The 16,876-nt window shown below is 41.6% G+C and overlaps 1 protein-coding gene across 4 annotated transcripts in view; it reads right to left on the reverse strand.

The window, feature by feature from the left end:
- Positions 1-6,426: 6,426 nt before the first annotated feature.
- Positions 6,427-16,876, reverse strand: part of MYLK4 (myosin light chain kinase family member 4) — an 80,168-nt gene continuing 69,718 nt past the window's right edge. For 3 of the 4 annotated variants that reach the window (XM_038174249.2, XM_038174250.2, XM_038174244.2), the window contains 5 exons: positions 16,462-16,590; positions 15,789-15,941; positions 15,354-15,426; positions 13,666-13,741; positions 6,427-11,380 (listed from right to left, as the gene is read on the reverse strand). In XM_038174249.2, the coding sequence (XP_038030177.2) occupies positions 13,694-13,741; positions 15,354-15,426; positions 15,789-15,941; positions 16,462-16,590 (403 nt within the window). In that variant the 3' untranslated portion in view covers positions 6,427-11,380; positions 13,666-13,693. The remainder of the gene's footprint in view (positions 11,381-13,665; positions 13,742-15,353; positions 15,427-15,788; positions 15,942-16,461; positions 16,591-16,876) is intronic. The other variant, XM_038174246.2, reaches the window with a different exon arrangement.

A 16,876-nucleotide genomic window follows, 5' to 3' on the forward strand; every position in this document is an offset into this window, starting at 1 on the left:
AAAAAGAAATTGACTTATACTTTATTTTTTTTTTAAGAAGTCTCAGCATCTTTAAGCCACTCAGGATTTTGGAAGGTGTTGAAGCTTTGATGCTCAAAATTAACAGTCCTGCCTTTACGTGGAGTATGCTACCACTCAGGAGTTTGCTCAAGAAATTAAGGCCTCCCTCCATCTGCTTTGCCAGCACTTTCGGCCTGTTCCTTATTCCTGCGGTTCAGGTGGTAGCAGAGAGAGAAGATGCTGCCCATCTCACCATGGCTGTCTTTTGAGATTGCCCATCCCTCGTGCCTATGCTGGTTAGGCACCCCGTGACAGCTGAACGTGAAAGTTGGTGTCAGCACATGCCATACAGCGTGGAGTTTTTCCCATTTAAATGCAAATATATGAACACAGGGTTGGAGTTGACAGGAGAATCAGGCTGGTGTTTGACCTCTCACTGGGCTGTGGTGAGAGAGCCTTCCCCACAAACCAGCACAACCAAGGCCCCTGACCCTGTCTAGCCAAATCCCCTGTAAGGTTGCCTTGCCTTCAGAGGTGCTCACCACAGCAGGAAGCAGAGAGTGAGTAGGACTGTGTCCTCCACCTTCTGCTGCCTGATTTTGCCTGTTTGTAACAAACTATTTTCTGCAGTCTTCTCCCCTCCTTTACCCATTTTATCCTTCAGATGACCAATAGATTTGTCGATGGCCAGCTGAGCTGCTGGGACTCAAATTCATGTCCCCAGTGAATCACCCACTTTTTTTCAGGTGACCTAGCCACATTCTTTGCCCGTGCCAGAGAATTGTGCAGGCAGCAGGAGCTGCAGCTGGGGTAAGCACCAGGAGCTGGAGTTGAAGCTCTTCCACAGAACGTGCTCGCTGGTCCACCAGGCTGCAGCCGAGCTGGCTGTGGACATGAGAAGCTTCATCCCACCCCTGGCTGTTCATCATCTTCCCTCTGCCAGAGCTGCTGCCAGAGCTGCATTTGTGAGTGTTTATTAGCTGCTCTCTGTCAGCATGAGCTGGGTTAGCAATGATCTACTGCCTGAGCTCTGTTTTTGCTTGGGAAAGGCTGGGGAGCGCTCACACAAGTGGTGAAGCAGCACACCTGGGTGGCAGGGGCTTGCTGGTGGTAGGGGTGGGTGGTGGCCAGCAGCTGGGAATGCAGCTTGTTTAGACAAGGGGAGCAGCGTGTGAGCAGGGCTGGAATGGGAGCAGACTCTGGCCAAGCCACTTTGCACCTCTGTTCTCTCCCCTGTCTTCAGCTTGCTTGTCTGCTTGGGCTGCAAAGTGTGCGGGTGAGGGACTCTCTCAGTCATGAGATGGAAAAGCAAAATAATCTCAGAGCAGGACCCCTGGACATCATCATACTACAGCAGTAGTAGTAAAGGTGCAATGCAATTAAGCAATGAAGCAGATGAATTTGTTCTCATTTCTTCAACTTACATTCAAACATTCCGCTAAACTCTCAAAAGTACTTTTTCCTCACTGGCAAATGTAATACTGCTAGATTTCCTCACTCCTACAACCATCAATATTGTGAGCTTACAGTGAGCCAGTTTTCTGACTTTTCTTAAGCCTGGATTACTTCCTAGCTCACTGGCATACTTGCTGTGGATGTTTTCCTTCCCTTGACCCCCACAAACAGAGCCTTTCTTTATTTATGCAACATTTCCATAACAAGTCTTCTCTGTTGATGCCACTTCTTTCTTTGGAATTTAAACTTTGATCAAAAGGATATAGAGCTCCAGACACCAGGGACTGGGGTGAAAAACCTTGGACTGACTTGAGACACTGCTGTCTTATGGGTTCTGCACCTGGTACATGGAGAGAAGGCAGGGCCACTTGTGGAAAAACAGCATTTATTTTTGGGAGCCCAGGGACTGCCACCTACCCGCCGATGTTGTTAGCCAAGAGCCAAAGGAATGCAGGTCTGCTGGAGGACTGGGAACTTGTGTCCTGGTAAGTGGTAAAAACCAGGCACTAGGAACTTGGAGGTCTTTGCTCTAAGTTACTGACCTGATGAACAGCGAGGCTAATGGCAACCAGGAGCACAGAAACGGGCAGACGGGGAATGAATACGAAGGACCTCATGCTTCTATTACACCTGACACTGAGGTGACAGATAATGGCATGCTGTGTTGTATTATGGTGTCTGCAGTTTAAGAATGGTATCAGAAAGCAAACATTTGCATATGAAAGATATATGAAAATGGTGAAAAAAGGAAATAGAATTATCTTAAAGAAAAGGTAATGAATGGCTTGGTCAGTCTAGAAGCACATAAGTGAGGAGAAAATGCTTGCTAGTAGGGATTTGTTCAACCTGGCAAATGTAGGGCAAGACCCAAAGTCTAGAAGGTGAAAAAAAAAAAAAAAAAAAAAAAAAAAAAAAAAAAAGCAGAAGACATAAGATGTATTTTTTTTAATGTAAAAAAAAAAAAAGTTTAAAAAGCAATTGCATGAGTTCTTATGTTATTTTGTGTACTGAACAGCAGACATAGCCATCAGAGAAGTCTTCTCAGATCATATAATTTCTGTTTCTACTTCAGTTACGTTCGTTTAGCTTTTATAGAAACAGAGGAAGAGATAACACATGGAACTTGAGACCTCTGCTCTTGTCCTTTTCCTCAGGACAACCACAGGATTTCTGTGCACAGAGCAAAGACAGAATAGGTGTTTTACTACATAAAGAACCAGCCCTAGTTGTTGCCAAATGCTCTCACTTCCCATTTAAGGCAGTAGAATAGTGGTTGACATCTCACTCAATGGATTTAATATCTCATTTAGTATCTCATTTAATATCTCTCTCTATGTACAGACCATATGGTGAAGAGCTCTCTATTTATGAGAGGGGTGTGCACGTTTCTTCATGCTTTTCCACTTATGTCAGCTGATTTATATGCAAATCCTAAATCAGATCTGTCTGCTGTTCCCGTTCTGCAGAGGAGCTAAGGTAGCGCTGTGGCTAAAGTGAGAGTGGTATGAAACAGCAGTAAGCAAAAAGCTCTCCTGGCTCCTCCATTTGTTCCCCACATTTGCCTTGGCCAGTCTCCATGTTGCACAGACCCTCTGATCCCTTTCTGGTATTGTACCTCAGGCACTTCCCTAGGGTCCTTCTACATCGTGTAAATACAGGTTAAAACCTGTATTTAGTGCAGTGCCTGAAAATAAAGTGTTGTATCACTCGGAGGGGTTTCAAAGGCCACCCATCTCTGCATGGATGGCTGGCGAGGCGGTCCCTTAGTGGGGCTTGGGGGTGCCACAGCACTGCGCACCCCAGCCAGCGTGGGCAGGCCTGGATACAGCTTGACTTTCCAAGGCAGTCCCTCAATAAAGAGAACGAAGGGACCGTTTTATTGAATAAGAAACAACAATGCTGACCTCTCGCGGCCACAGCAGCCGTTTGCAGCAAGGTGTCTCAAGCGTCATCCTTGCTCAGCATCAGCTGCCTGGCCCTGGGGCAGGTACCTGAGCATCGCCTCTTGGGATGCTCCCCGTGGGGATATCACCTTCACATTGCTCCCAGCTCCACCCCAGTGGTCCTGGCCGGCTGCTGATTTTGGCCACAGCTCAGGAAGGCATCATGCTCAGGATCCATCTCGCTGATATGCAAGGAAATCAAGCTAGCTGCATGCTTACACACTGAACAGTGACCAGTTGGGTGGACAGCAACCATAACACATTTCAGTGAGGCAAGACACTGCCATGTATTTCTAAGCCATCTCCAGCCCCTGAGCCCACACAGTCCAAGATAGAATTGGTATATTTAAGGAATTTGCTTCACTTTAAGTGAGGTGTTTTAGTATCCTCTCTGCAGACCCAGTTTTGTTTCTGAAGGACCAAGATCACCCTTGAACATCATTTGCCATGACCTGTTTTCAGTGGTCAGATGTCACACCTACGTACATTATGGAGATAGCCAAAGAAGAGTTTATGAAACAATGACTGGACACCTAAAGCAAAGAGATGAGGTGCATTTAAGTTATCTGGTGAGGGGTGGGTGAGTCCGGAAAAAGACAAGGTTCACCTTCCCTTCCTCTTTCTGATTTGGATAAGAATCAGTTATGCCCTGAAGAGTGCTTCACATCTGATTTTTGGTGGCAGTGAGCATGTTCCTCGTGTACCCAGTGGGGATGGGTGCAGGTCAGGAAGCTTTGGGCCAGGCAGCTCTGCACCTGAGGATAAAATAGGAGCACAGCAGAGGCAAGGAGCAGCACTGAGGGGAGGACAGTCCACATATTTCCTGGTTCACACCAGCGCTATTTGGCTTGTGTTTATTTCCTTATAACTGCTCGCGGTATTTAAGGGTAGAAAATAACCTGCTTATGATCTTAGGATGTCAAAGGTTGTTTCTGTGTGTTGGTTTTTTTTTCATGACCATGACGAGAGGCACTTTGCACATCCAGCCCTGAGACAGCATCACCTGGAGCTGTGAGAGCTGGATCCTTGTGTCCTCGCCTCTCACCAAAGTCACCAAGACCCAAGGGACCCACATCTCCCTTAGTGCGTGATGGATTAGCTCCCAAATGAGTACCTGCCGTGGGCAAGAAAAGTGAGTCACCCTGGGTGAAGTGATTTTTTTTTTCCTTCCCTTCTTTTTGGATGAGGAGTCTTCAAGAGAGGAATTTGGAAGCCTCCAGTCCCTTTCCAAAACCTTTCATTAAAACAGCCCATAAAAGCAGTCTCTGGAAACTTTAGGAGGCCTTTAAGAAAAAAAAAATAAATAAAAAATTAAAATTAAAATTCAGTTTTATTGAACAAATGGGCAGGACTGAAAATATTCAGAAAATTAAAATTAATTTGAAAATAATTAAAACTAAGAGAAGCTCAGTGTATGTTTCCAAGTCCTGGGTAATATTAAAGTAGCATTAAAAAATTGCAAAGGAAATTTACTGTGAGCAGGTGTTTGAAATAATTGGGGGAGAAAAAGGGTTGACTATTAATTAATGAAGAATTATGAATGTCCCTTGTTGGACTTTTTTTCCTGTAGTCAACATATTTTTAACCACATGCACTTAGCGAACACATTTTAAAAGTGTGGAGTTGCTTTACAGACACATATAGGGAGCCGAGTGTTATTTTATCCCCATTATTTTACTTTTGCCAGTGGCATGTATTTAGCAGGAGCTGTTGAGATGACTGAGGTACTACGGCAAAGTCTTCCTCATCAGCTATAAAGCCCAGATGCTAATATTTTCAAGGAAAAAAACTCCTCCATGAGGGTCAAAAGCATTTAAAACTAAAAGAAACAAGTGACTGGCTTCAGAAAAGCAAATGAAGAGCAAACATGGGTGCAGCACCTCAATAATCCCAAATAACAGAGTGTTACAGATAACATTAAGGACTGTTAGAAGACTTTTTCAGGAGAAAGGGAGGACAGAGCCTTTGTGCAAAGGCCTCACAGCCTCACTTGTAAGAGCAACCTCTCGCCTCCTTGCATAGGACACGCACTGAGAAAGAGGCTACCAAGCACAAGTTGATAGGATCGGTGGTCTCAGGGCTGCATCGAGCCGGTGGTAAGAGGCAACAGCTGTGTGTCCTATACTTAGCTCTCAGAAAATTGTTTCCTGGGCTCTTTGCTCCCTCCAACCCCAGGATCTACCAGCTGGGTTGTGATGGCTTTGCTCTGTTGGTGAGAAGTGTGGCGCTCCCCCAGGGATGAGGGTAACTCTTTGGTCAATTTAACTTATAAATTAACCAGGGGGTGTCCTGTTGCATGCTTAGATCTTATACCTGGAAAGCTTGAAATTAAGCGGGACTTCTACTGTAAGAAATCAAAGCCAGTCCTCAAGTATTAAAGCATGGTAAATGTCTCAAGTGTTGCAACCAGAGCTGTGCATAAGCCTTGGAGGAAAAGTGCTGCCTACTGAATATAGCCTAGTGCCAGTGTGAGGTTGCTTCCTGCTTTCTCATCCTATAACATTTCTTATTTATTTTTTCTTAACTAGATAGTCCAATTTGAGGTTAATTTAACACTGCAGGAAGCATCCATTTGATTTCAGGCTGTTTTATTAGTCAGTGAGCTAGGACATTGCACAAGTGTGTTCCTTGGACAGCAATACTGAATAGCTAGCCAACAGTCCAAAGTGTGACTATTTGGGGAGAAGAGACTGGCACCAGCTACATTGAATGAACGAGCACTAGAAATTTCTTCTTTCCTCTCCACTGATCTGATCTGAGGACATGCAGCAAGATTTTGTCCAAGGGTACGCCAAGCCCTAGTGATTTGCAGAGAGAGCAGTGGCTTTGCTACAAGGGGTAAGTAAAGTACAAGCTGTGAGCCTGAGCAGACCTTTGGCTTAGGTATCTGCATTTGTTTCAATGGAAATTACTCTTTCTTTGTGTACCTAGAGACCTTCATAGCCAGTACCTGGCAAAAAGTCACTGTTTCTTTCTATTACTTACTAGCATAAATGACAGGCACATTAAATACAATAAACAAAAACCATGGAGTAAACAAAATCAGCATTTATTCCTGTCATCTGTTTACAAGGTTGCTTTATGTTTTTCACAAAAGAACACGTACCAGAGATACATGAGTTAATCTACAAAACCAGATGTGCAAGGAAAACGATACGGTACATGAAAATCCACATGCTTTGTGATTTAGTTCTCATACGCCTGTCATCTAAGAGAAGTTGCTGTGGGGTACACAAACATTAGTTCTGCCACACCAAAATGTGATTGCTAACTCTACTGACATAGCTAAACAACGTATTTACAAAGCATTATATCTACCAGTCTTCATCTAATACTTGAAACAGGTAGTTAGTTGTTCAGCTATTAAGCCTTCATGGAAGGTGAAAGAGTCTAATGTCCCTAAATGGATTCATGCAGTGTTTAGTTTTATTCACATGAGACATGAGGACAAGTATATATCAGTGACAGCAGAAGTAGGATGTGAAAATGCAGCATCCTCCTCGAAAGCAGGAAGGAGTTTGGAGCATCGGTGCTCATTCATCACCACTGCGGGCTTGACACGAAGCAGAATTACAATCCTTATCTTATATTAAGGCACCACAAACTATGAAATGCTCTGCTTACTGGTGAGGCCAAGGGAAGGGGATGGGCAGTTTTCAGATCCCCATCAGTGGCAAAAAGCAGAACACTTGCTGGCGGGGACCATTTTGCTGAAAGACACTGCCAGTAATATCAGCACTGAACTGAAGATGCTAAAATATCTTGACCCTTACTACAGCAATTTAACCACTGCAGAAAAATGTATCTTCACTGAACTACTTCAACTGCTAAAAAGTAAGGTTCTTTGTATTTTAACTGCTGAGGACTAGGGCAAAGTAGTGTTGTGTTTTGTTTTTTTTTTTTTAAAACTTATTTTTATATTTTTATTTTTTGGTGAGGAGGGGAGATTAAACTGGGCTCTTGTGCTACTTGTATCTCAAAATGTGGACCAAGCGCTTCCCTTGTTTAAATCTGTGGAGCTGCACTGTTATTCCTGATAGGAATCAAGTTATAGAAGAGTTTAGCTTAGGCTTTAAGTTTATTCCACTTCTGTCATTAGAAGGAATATGAAAAAGAAATTAAAACGTAGCTTCTGTTATAATCTCCAGACCAGACTGTCACAGATTGCCAGCTGCTTACTCTACGAGGGTACTCAGGGGAGTGACTGGCTCCAGGTTTGCACAAATATGGATTCGATAGTATGGAAATATTTATGTGGTAGAGGTTTTTACCCATTTCATCGCCTCCAGGTTGTTCAACATGTAAAAAATTGTTGGAAAGCCACTAGCATCCCACCTTGAATGAAACAAATTTGCTTATAACTCTGATGCTAATGTTAGACTACTCTAGTATATCCTGAGCAAAACTCTGAGGTTTTATCTAGCCGAGTCTCTCTGCTGTTATCTACAGAATTAGGAATAACAGCATTCTAATTCTCACAAGTACTGCACGAATTAAGTTGTGCTTCCCTAAGTAAAGTTACCTCCAAGACCATGGGAGAACTTGGCAGCCAGAGAGTGCCTTCAGCTCCCTGTGAATTCCCACAGGTCATTCCTGCAGAAGGGTTGCTGTGTAATGTAGTTGTTGAAGTTGCCTGTGTGAACAGAAAGTTCTTTTCCTTGCTGCAGCCTAGCAGTGAGTCCGTATGCAAACTTGGGGTCAAGTCATCGCCTGATATAAATCACTCTGTTCCAATGGTATGACCTCTAATTTGCACATCTGGAAGAATACAATGGCATACGCAGAACAAATACTTCATCTTGGCACTTTATCCCTTCCAACACAACTGATGTTTCCAGATCATTCTGTTCCCTTGTGATTCTTGCAGAACCTGCAGCCGCCTCTGACTGTCTGTGGTTATAGAGCTGAATGCAGTAACTACAGCTAAAGTAAAGTGCCCTTCACACCTAAACCCGCTCTCAGGCACGGAAGTTCACAGTTTCCAAATAAAGTCTCTCAAACCGATATGCAACAAAAATGAACAATAAGCAAACTCACATAGATGCAGTTGACTTATTAGAACTTAACCAACTTATTGTTACCTAGTAGAAAATAAATAATGATGTGTCAAAACAATAACTTATTATAGCAGTCTTTAGTCATTATAGAATATATTTAAGGAAAACAATCAACAACAAACTTACACACACACAGAACAGCATGCTGCTCAAAGTGCAACGAGACACAATTAGGAAGGCACTAAAATGGAGCTGTGTCAAGTATTATTTAACTAAACTGCTACAGTCAGCAAAGATACAAACAAGCATCTCTGGAGAAACTTTTCTCAGGCACACCACTACACATAGTAATGATAATTATGCAGCAGTGCAGTTGTTTTTTACCCTTAATAACACTTAAGATCTTAATAATGCACATTATGCACATAATGCTTTAAATCTAGAGTCTTTGGGGCAATAGCAAGAAGTATGCTTGGGATTTTTCCTCCTCAGCTGGACACCTGTAGTCCTGTGCTTGTGCCAGACATCAGTCACTGCAGACACTCGCGCAGTCAAACCACCTGCAACTGTCCCATCCCTGCTTCATCCCTCGTTACAGGAGCAGTGGGGCAGTTTACAGACAAGACTCAAGAATGTGACCATCATTATCCACGTTAGTGACAGTGGAATTTAAATCCCTCGAAAATATTAGCACCCTGCCCAGTTGCACAAGCAAGGAAGTAGAAAGGTAGCCCCTCCTTGATTTGTGCCTTTCGAAAGGGCCTTCCCTCTCAAAGCAGGTGAAATATGTCCACCCTCCCTAGTAATTTACATGTGTGTATTTCTGACAGAGAGCTCTACAGATGATCTCTGTGGCTGTGTGCAAGAGGCCACGTTCCCCAGTAGAGTCCTGGAGTATCAGTGCCTGACTTAGTGCAACGCGCCCTAACATGTGGCTGATCCTTATGGCATGAAGCTCTGCATCACAACTCAGCTGCACAGATCTACAAATGATAAATTCTCTTAGTTTAACTGATCAACAAACCAGATAAGACTATAGTCACACTGTTATTTTAGTATAGTTACTAAGAGTCAAAATGACATGCAATTATTCATACTCATGTAAATGTCCACCACAGGAAAAACAAAATTCAAACCTATAATACTGGCACTGAAGTGCACAATGAGATCTTGTCATTCCAAAGTTAGCCTGCTGTATGTTGGTATGATCATTGAGTTGTTTACTGCACAAAAAGCTAACTGTTTTGAAGGTAGTCAGACAGGAGTGGGAATTCCAGCCCTAACAGAAAGGTAGCTTCTCTGTTTATTTTGCACATGGAAACTTGAATGGTGACTAAAAATAAGCAAACTAGTTTCTATCTCAAGGTCATATTCTGGTTTCCTTGCTTTGAGGCTGCTCAAGAGCAACTTTCCCAGAGAGACTTCCATTTCTGCTAGTCAACATTTACTTCAGTTAAGACTACAGATAAGGATTTTGAGGTGGCAGTGCTCTACATGGTATCATAGTTACATGGTAAAACGTTGCGTGATTGTAGTAATGGTTCTCATCTACTTGCAACAACTATTACAACACGTCAGTATTTCTTAGATTTCACAGCTGTAAAAAGCCCTGTTTGTTTACAGAAGCAGCCTCAACAGATCTACTACAATGGCATTAAAGCATTGGATCAAACTGGCTGTAGAGGATGTCGTGATGTGATGTCCCATTAGTGGGCCCCTTTTATTTCATATATGAGTGCTATTCAGAAAGGACAAAGGTATGAAAACAATGCATTGGGTAGTGATGAATAATGCTGTTGAGTTTTGTCTTTATGTTGATCCCCTTTAATAAAAGACATAATTCAAATATAAATATGTATGAAATGTATAGATAAATATATAGATATTTTTATGTTAATATGTTTGATCAGAACTGGATTAATCAAAGAAAACCTAACGGCACTGCGATATGTGAGCATCATGGAATAAAATACTTGCTATATTTTGCATGTATGTAGTTCTGAAACCAAGCAGTGAGAAAGCCATATACAGCAGGGAATAATTCTTATTTTAACCTCGCAGCATAGGCCAGTAAGATTCAGATTCACTTAATGAAGAGCCATACTCAAACAATATCAGGTAAAGAATTCAGCTGTTTTGATTCCCATTTTTTTCCTTACTTAGGAGTCAGAAGGACTTGGTAGCAATATAAGAAATGAAAACTAGAAAAACAGAGGTTATGAGGAGCAGCTCTGAGTTACACTTGCATAATGGAGAAAAGATCCTGCATGGGTATGAGTGATTAGTGCCTTGTTTTCTTTCTTGTTGAATGAATACAAGAGTATTTAAAATGAACAGTAATTCAACAGGCTAAAAAAAATCCTAAAATGCATCATGGTTGCAGCAAATCCACCTACCTGCAAGGAAAGCCTAATTTCTCACTTCCATTGGCAGTACATTATCATGGCTTTAACTTTCATTGAGCTAATCCTTAGCTCATTTTAGGATGACAGGAAAAACAAACTTCAAATCTACATAACGCAGCTTTAAATTGGCTCTTTGTTTGTTTGTCTGTTTTTCCTATTATTTGATTGCAGTGTCAAATCATTTTTGGCTACACATATAACACAGTGCCAATTTGCCTTCTGCCTGAGAAGAAACAGTCAATTTAACCTGATAATTTGAATCCTAACAAGCTTTGAAAACTAAATGACCCTCATGAAGGCAAGATAGAGAAAAGATTTTTGTGAAACCAAGCAAATGTGGCACTCCCAGACATGGAGAACGTGGTGCTCCAGAAGAGACACCTTCCTCAAACTGGAGAAATACTTTCCTTCTTTTGAGAGCTGAATAGAGAAGCAGCAGCTCAGCAATGCTGGGATTTATCCTGCAGCTAAAATGCTGTTGGTCCATTTAGTAAAAGACTCGGTCATGGCAGGGGGGTAAAGCACCAAGACTGCTGATATTTTCAAATCTCTTAGCAGCAGTAACCACACAGCAGCTTTTCTGCAAAACAAACAAAACAAGAATCCAGTTAATTCAGCAGTGTGCTTTTTTATTTGGTTAAGCGTTCTAGGACAACCACATGGCGGTTTCTTTGTGCATAAGGAAAAGAAAGCAGTGCTGAAGCTTCTTGCTCACAAAGGGTTCTTGCAGCCACCTTATTAAAAGACACCTTAAAAAGACAAGGCCTCTTTGTTAAGGGGAGAAAAGGTCCTGGAGGTCTCCCTTGAAATGTAGCTACTCTGCTTTTTTTTTGCCACTCTTGTCATACAGATCCCAGCATGGAAAGGGAGGGTGCAATCCTCTCCATTTATTTGTGTTACCGCTGCAAGCATTTATGATGCCAGGCCTAAATCAGCTGGCACTTGAGTGTATTATTTTGGGTTAAATATGGCAACCACACTACTTGCCTGATAAAAATAGCTAAAGGGATTCTTTAAAAACAAAACAGTGCTATGACTTTAGGTCCACTCATTAAGTAAACTCAAATAAACGCCAAATAGAAAAACATTCTCAGAGGAAATACTGCAAAAGCCAAAAGCAAGTTTTCCTGCTGGTTAGATCATGGGTAAGTTACTACGTTACAAAATTATAAAAGTTTTATTTAAAAATAATTTTGACTGCCGCTGGACAGACAATTTATCTCAAAGATGATCTTGGTTGCAATAGAAATTTGTGTAATATGGTGCTTCCTGGTTGAAAGCAGGAGTGTTTTCAGCATTTGGTTGCTGTGCAGACAGCATCTTGAAATGGCAAACACAGATCAAACCACTGGGAAAATCAGTTTTGAAATTTACTATGTAGAAGTGCACCAGTGTTTGGACCAAAGCTTCGTGTAACCTGTCCCAGCACCAGTGAAGCAGGGATGAATGCTGAAGATCGCAGAGAGCTATTAATTCCCAGTGCATTCCCAGTGCAGAAGGTGATGCTGGGACACTACGCATCAGGAAGTTATGGGGCTTAAGGCAAGCAGGAGATAAGAACAGAGCCTTAGCCTTCACTGACCCCCAGTGTACCATGGAAAGGCAGCTTCACATACTTAAAATAACTCATTTAAAGATAAATAACTGGTGTGGGACTACACCACACTATTATAAAATCTGTGCTAATCCTATGTTTAGTCAAAACAGAACAAAAATTTCAACCGCTCGCAATAATCTGTCTTTTTTAGATGTTTCTGGACAAACCCATTGCAAGTAAAACCCACCACATCTCCTGCCCTATTGAGTGGATGATGGATGATGGCAGCACTAAAAACTTGCATGCGGTGAGAAGTGGACCACGTTTATTTTGGTATCCTGGTTGTTACGCATGACGCATGATTAAAAGGAAGTGGTTTTACAGTGTGTGTGTTCTCAGACTTGTTCGCATCTTGACCCTCCACCGAGTCTTGTCCAGAGATGCCCCCAGAAGCTCTGAGTGGTTCCCAAGCTCCTTCAAGAGAGGCCCCACCTTCTGTGGTAGTTTGTAAAAAGGGGCTGTGGGAATTGGTGTGCTGGTTTATGGAGATACCGCACTGCCTGAGGTAGCCGGATTTCGAAGTGGCTGAGTGAGCACGCTTTGGTCAAAGACCAGAGACACAACATGAGAGCAACTTTGCTGGCCACCCTGGGGGAGGTAGCCAAGCCAGCCTGAGAACCACGAATTAAGAGTTTGTTGATGAAAAGGCAAGGACAGGGAGCCAGGAAAAAAAAAAAAAAAAGGAAAAAAAAAAGGTCAAAGAGATGCCGTCAAGATTGTTCTGACTGCTACACACTGAAAGAGCAGAGAAGTGCCCTGTCAGAATCAGGTCCTCTAAAGTGTGGTGCAGCTTCTTTTAGGGGACACCTCACTTTTCTTTCAGTACAGTTACTGGAACTGCCCTGAGGGTCTGGCCCGGGCTTTTGCTAAAAAGTAATTACTTTTCATATTTCTACCCCTTTAAAACCATACTCCTAACCACAGCATGAAAACCTGAAAGCTTTCAACACTGAGAAGTTATTGGGTGAAATCCTGCCCCATGAGAGTCAGGGGGAGCATAACCATTCATTCCCTCTAAAATGGCCAGGGTTTGCAGCACATATGGCTTCATATATACGAGGGGTTTTATACATTGCTGTGACTTGGTATAAGTGATAGGGCCAGCTTATATTTTGAATGCTTTCCAAACAACAGTGAGGATGGTGGTGGTGAATATATTTTGGCCTGTGCAGTTAGGACTGTGAGAGGTTTTCGGCCTCCCACTGATCCCTTACACACAGGGGTTATGGTATTTACTTCTGAAGAAACACTGGAGACCCCATACAAACCTTCTGTTTGGCAGCTCTTTCAGAGGGATTATGGAGCCGGGGGTGCTTGGGACACACAGGTGCCTTTAGCCTTCTTCTAGTGGAAAACAAAAAAGAAAGATAGTTGCCATTATCAGAGTATTCATTGAAGATCAGTCCCATCTTACCTCTAGTTAATATAATGGCAGAGCACTGCAACATCAGCATGCTTAGTGAAGCTAGTTTAGAAAGTGCAAGAGGTACAAACAGAAAAACACCAGGGAAGATGCCACGAGGATGAAATGAGTTGCAAGGTTTCTATGAGGGAAGGATTTTCCCAGAAGAAAATTGGTGATAGGAAGCAGCATACCAGGTGAGCAGCTCATGTCTTTGCAGCATTTGGAAAGCCAACCTATCCTCCAGGTTGCAGCAATCAGAGCTTCACTGGAGCAAAACTGAAGGGGTTGAATGCTATCCTATGAAATTCTCTAAAGTAGGTGACAAACTCTCTTATTTTTACTGTGTATGCTCATTTATAAATCTAATAATCTTATGGGCATTGTTGTTCTGGGACATTATCAAGGTAATTAAATTTCAATGAAAGTGATAACAATTTATTTGATTATTAGTATTTCCCATTTCATCCTATTTCTAGTTATCCTTACTTTGTGTAACAAGAATGTCTCTCAAGGTTAGAGCTGTTAGGATACTACTCAGTCCATCCTCCCTAAAACTCACACCACCTCACCAGCAGTACTATTGTTTTATTATCTTTGCAATCTTTGATCTTATTTTAATAAAATTATTGTATAAATTAATAAGATGGTTTACTAACTCTTAATGATGGCTGCAGTTCAAAAGGCACCTTGACATATAAATCCTAGGTACTACAGCGGTCATTTTATTTAACATAGATGTGCTTTGCCTGTAAAGGAACAGTGAATATTGCACTTGAAACTGAAAAAAAAAAAAAAAAAAAGAATAAATAGAAACCTGTTCAAAATGATCCCCCCTTGAACCACTAAACCACAGCATGGACTCAGTTAGACTCAGCCAACAGCAAGCTCATCAACAGTCTGAATCTTCCATACTTACTGACCACTTAAGAGAGAAATAATCAAAATGATTTAAAATCACACGGATTCTCCAACTCAGCCAAAAGGAATTTTTTGGGTGAACAATGGCTGTATTTCTTCTTGCCACTAAGCTGATTATACTTAAAGGGCAAGAAGGTGCTAAAATACAAAGATATGCACTGGCTGATGTTCCAAGCTATACTGGGAAAAGTATCCCTTGCGAAGAGCTAGGGTGAAATCTAACAGCACTCATAGGGGACTTGAGGACAGCCTGAAAGACTTTTCAAAGACGTAAGCAGAATCATCCCCAGCTGAAAAACTCCTCATATTACCATATTTCAACATATGGTAATTCTGTGTCCATTATTTAAACAACCCTGTTTTGCTAAGAAATGGATCCACTCAGCAACACACACCAGTCCCATGATGATATATTTCTTCCCAGCCATGCAAGAACTGATAAGCAAGTGTGAGCATGCAAATTAGAACAGCTAAGTAAAAACAAAGGGACACACATGGCTCACAGTAGCAAGAAATACATCAGAAAGGTGGACTCAAAAACAGATGAGAAAAATGTCAAAGCAAATAGTGACATTGCAACATGAGAAGGCAATAGCAGATCTACAATGCACAAGGATATTTAAATTTAGGGACCTGGAGTCTGCAGTGGAGCTTGTGGTCTGATAACCAGGGGTGTTTTAAGGCTGCAGTTGCACTTATTCTCCAGCTAAAGGAAAACCAGAATGCTAGTAAGTGTTTTTCCCAGAATATTACAATCCAACAACTGTCTCCTACAGCTCTTGTGTTCTGCCATCATGCAATGCTGTCGTTTCAGGATACTTTATGCCAGATGGCAGCTAACCCATGAAACCAATAACATGAAAGCAAAAACTCATTCACGTAACTTCAGAGTACTTTATGGTCATAATGAACATAAATTAAGTGGCATTATAGTATTTTACATGGACATTAAAAACTTTGATAAGTCATGATAATTCTGCAGTGGGGCAGTATAAGTTATACAACTGTGGCATAATGGCATGGAACACAAAAATATATATATATAAAAAAGACACAGTGATTATATACCATTTTTCCTTGATGAGAAGCTTTGAGATGAAATCTTTGGCCTGATCAGAAACACCTCGAAATTCCTCATCTTCAAAATCCCAGCTGCAGGCCAGAATATTATTGAGGGTCTCATTGTCATCATCACCCAAAAAGGGAGACAATCCACTGAGGCTAAAGTAAAAAGAAATATGTTAAATCCTTCTTTGCCCATTTCTGTACATAATCTTTGATGTGCTGTCTGTGATTGTTCTGTTACTCCTGGTCCACCTTGCAGCATGCTACTGTCTAAGAAAGTTTCCAGACCATTCCCACTTTCTCTTTTACTTACATTTTTTAAATAATCACCCTTTTTCCCCAACAAACCAAGCATTATTTTCTTTCATTACATTCTTTCATTTTCCAGACCACTGTCCACTCTTGTACACACCTACTGGCAGTTTATCAAGAGGTCTACATTATTCTGAAAGTGTAATGTCCAATTGCTCAAGAGAGATGCTCAATGGAACAAGGAAGAAAAGTTGGTGGTGCTTGAAAAAGGGGGGAGATTCCTGAATGTGGAATTTGGAAAGAGGCCCACATTTTCTATGCTGTCTACAAATTTTGTCAGTCTTCTAGTATAACAATCTATTTGGATGACTGACACACTTCAACCTAGAAACAGCATACAAAGCAGAGACTGAATCCTACTTACAGCATGTAAGCAATGACTCCTACACTCCACATGTCTGTAGGAAAGGAGACAAACTCATAATTCACGACTTCAGGAGCAAGAAATTCTGGAGTCCCAAAGTTAACTCGAAGTTTTTCCCTGGGTTTATATCTAGGCAAAGGAAACATTACCAAAAGACATCAAATACAGCTCTAAAGTTATGTTTTAAGTTGTCCAGTTGGATTTCGGAAGCATACAGGACATTCAGGAGGAAACCAAGGACAGACACAAGTACAAAGTAATAGTAAATGTAAACATATAAAAGAATAAAAAATGTTTGCAAGCTTTATATCATACTTCAGGACAAAAACAAATGGCATAATAAAGGAAGAAATTCAGATTTCAAGGATTGGTATCTTCTTAAACTAGAAAGTGATATAGCATGGGTTGTATTGTA

Source organism: Anas platyrhynchos, chromosome 2 (assembly GCF_047663525.1).
Source record: "Anas platyrhynchos isolate ZD024472 breed Pekin duck chromosome 2, IASCAAS_PekinDuck_T2T, whole genome shotgun sequence".
Classification (NCBI taxonomy): Eukaryota; Metazoa; Chordata; class Aves; order Anseriformes; family Anatidae; genus Anas; species Anas platyrhynchos.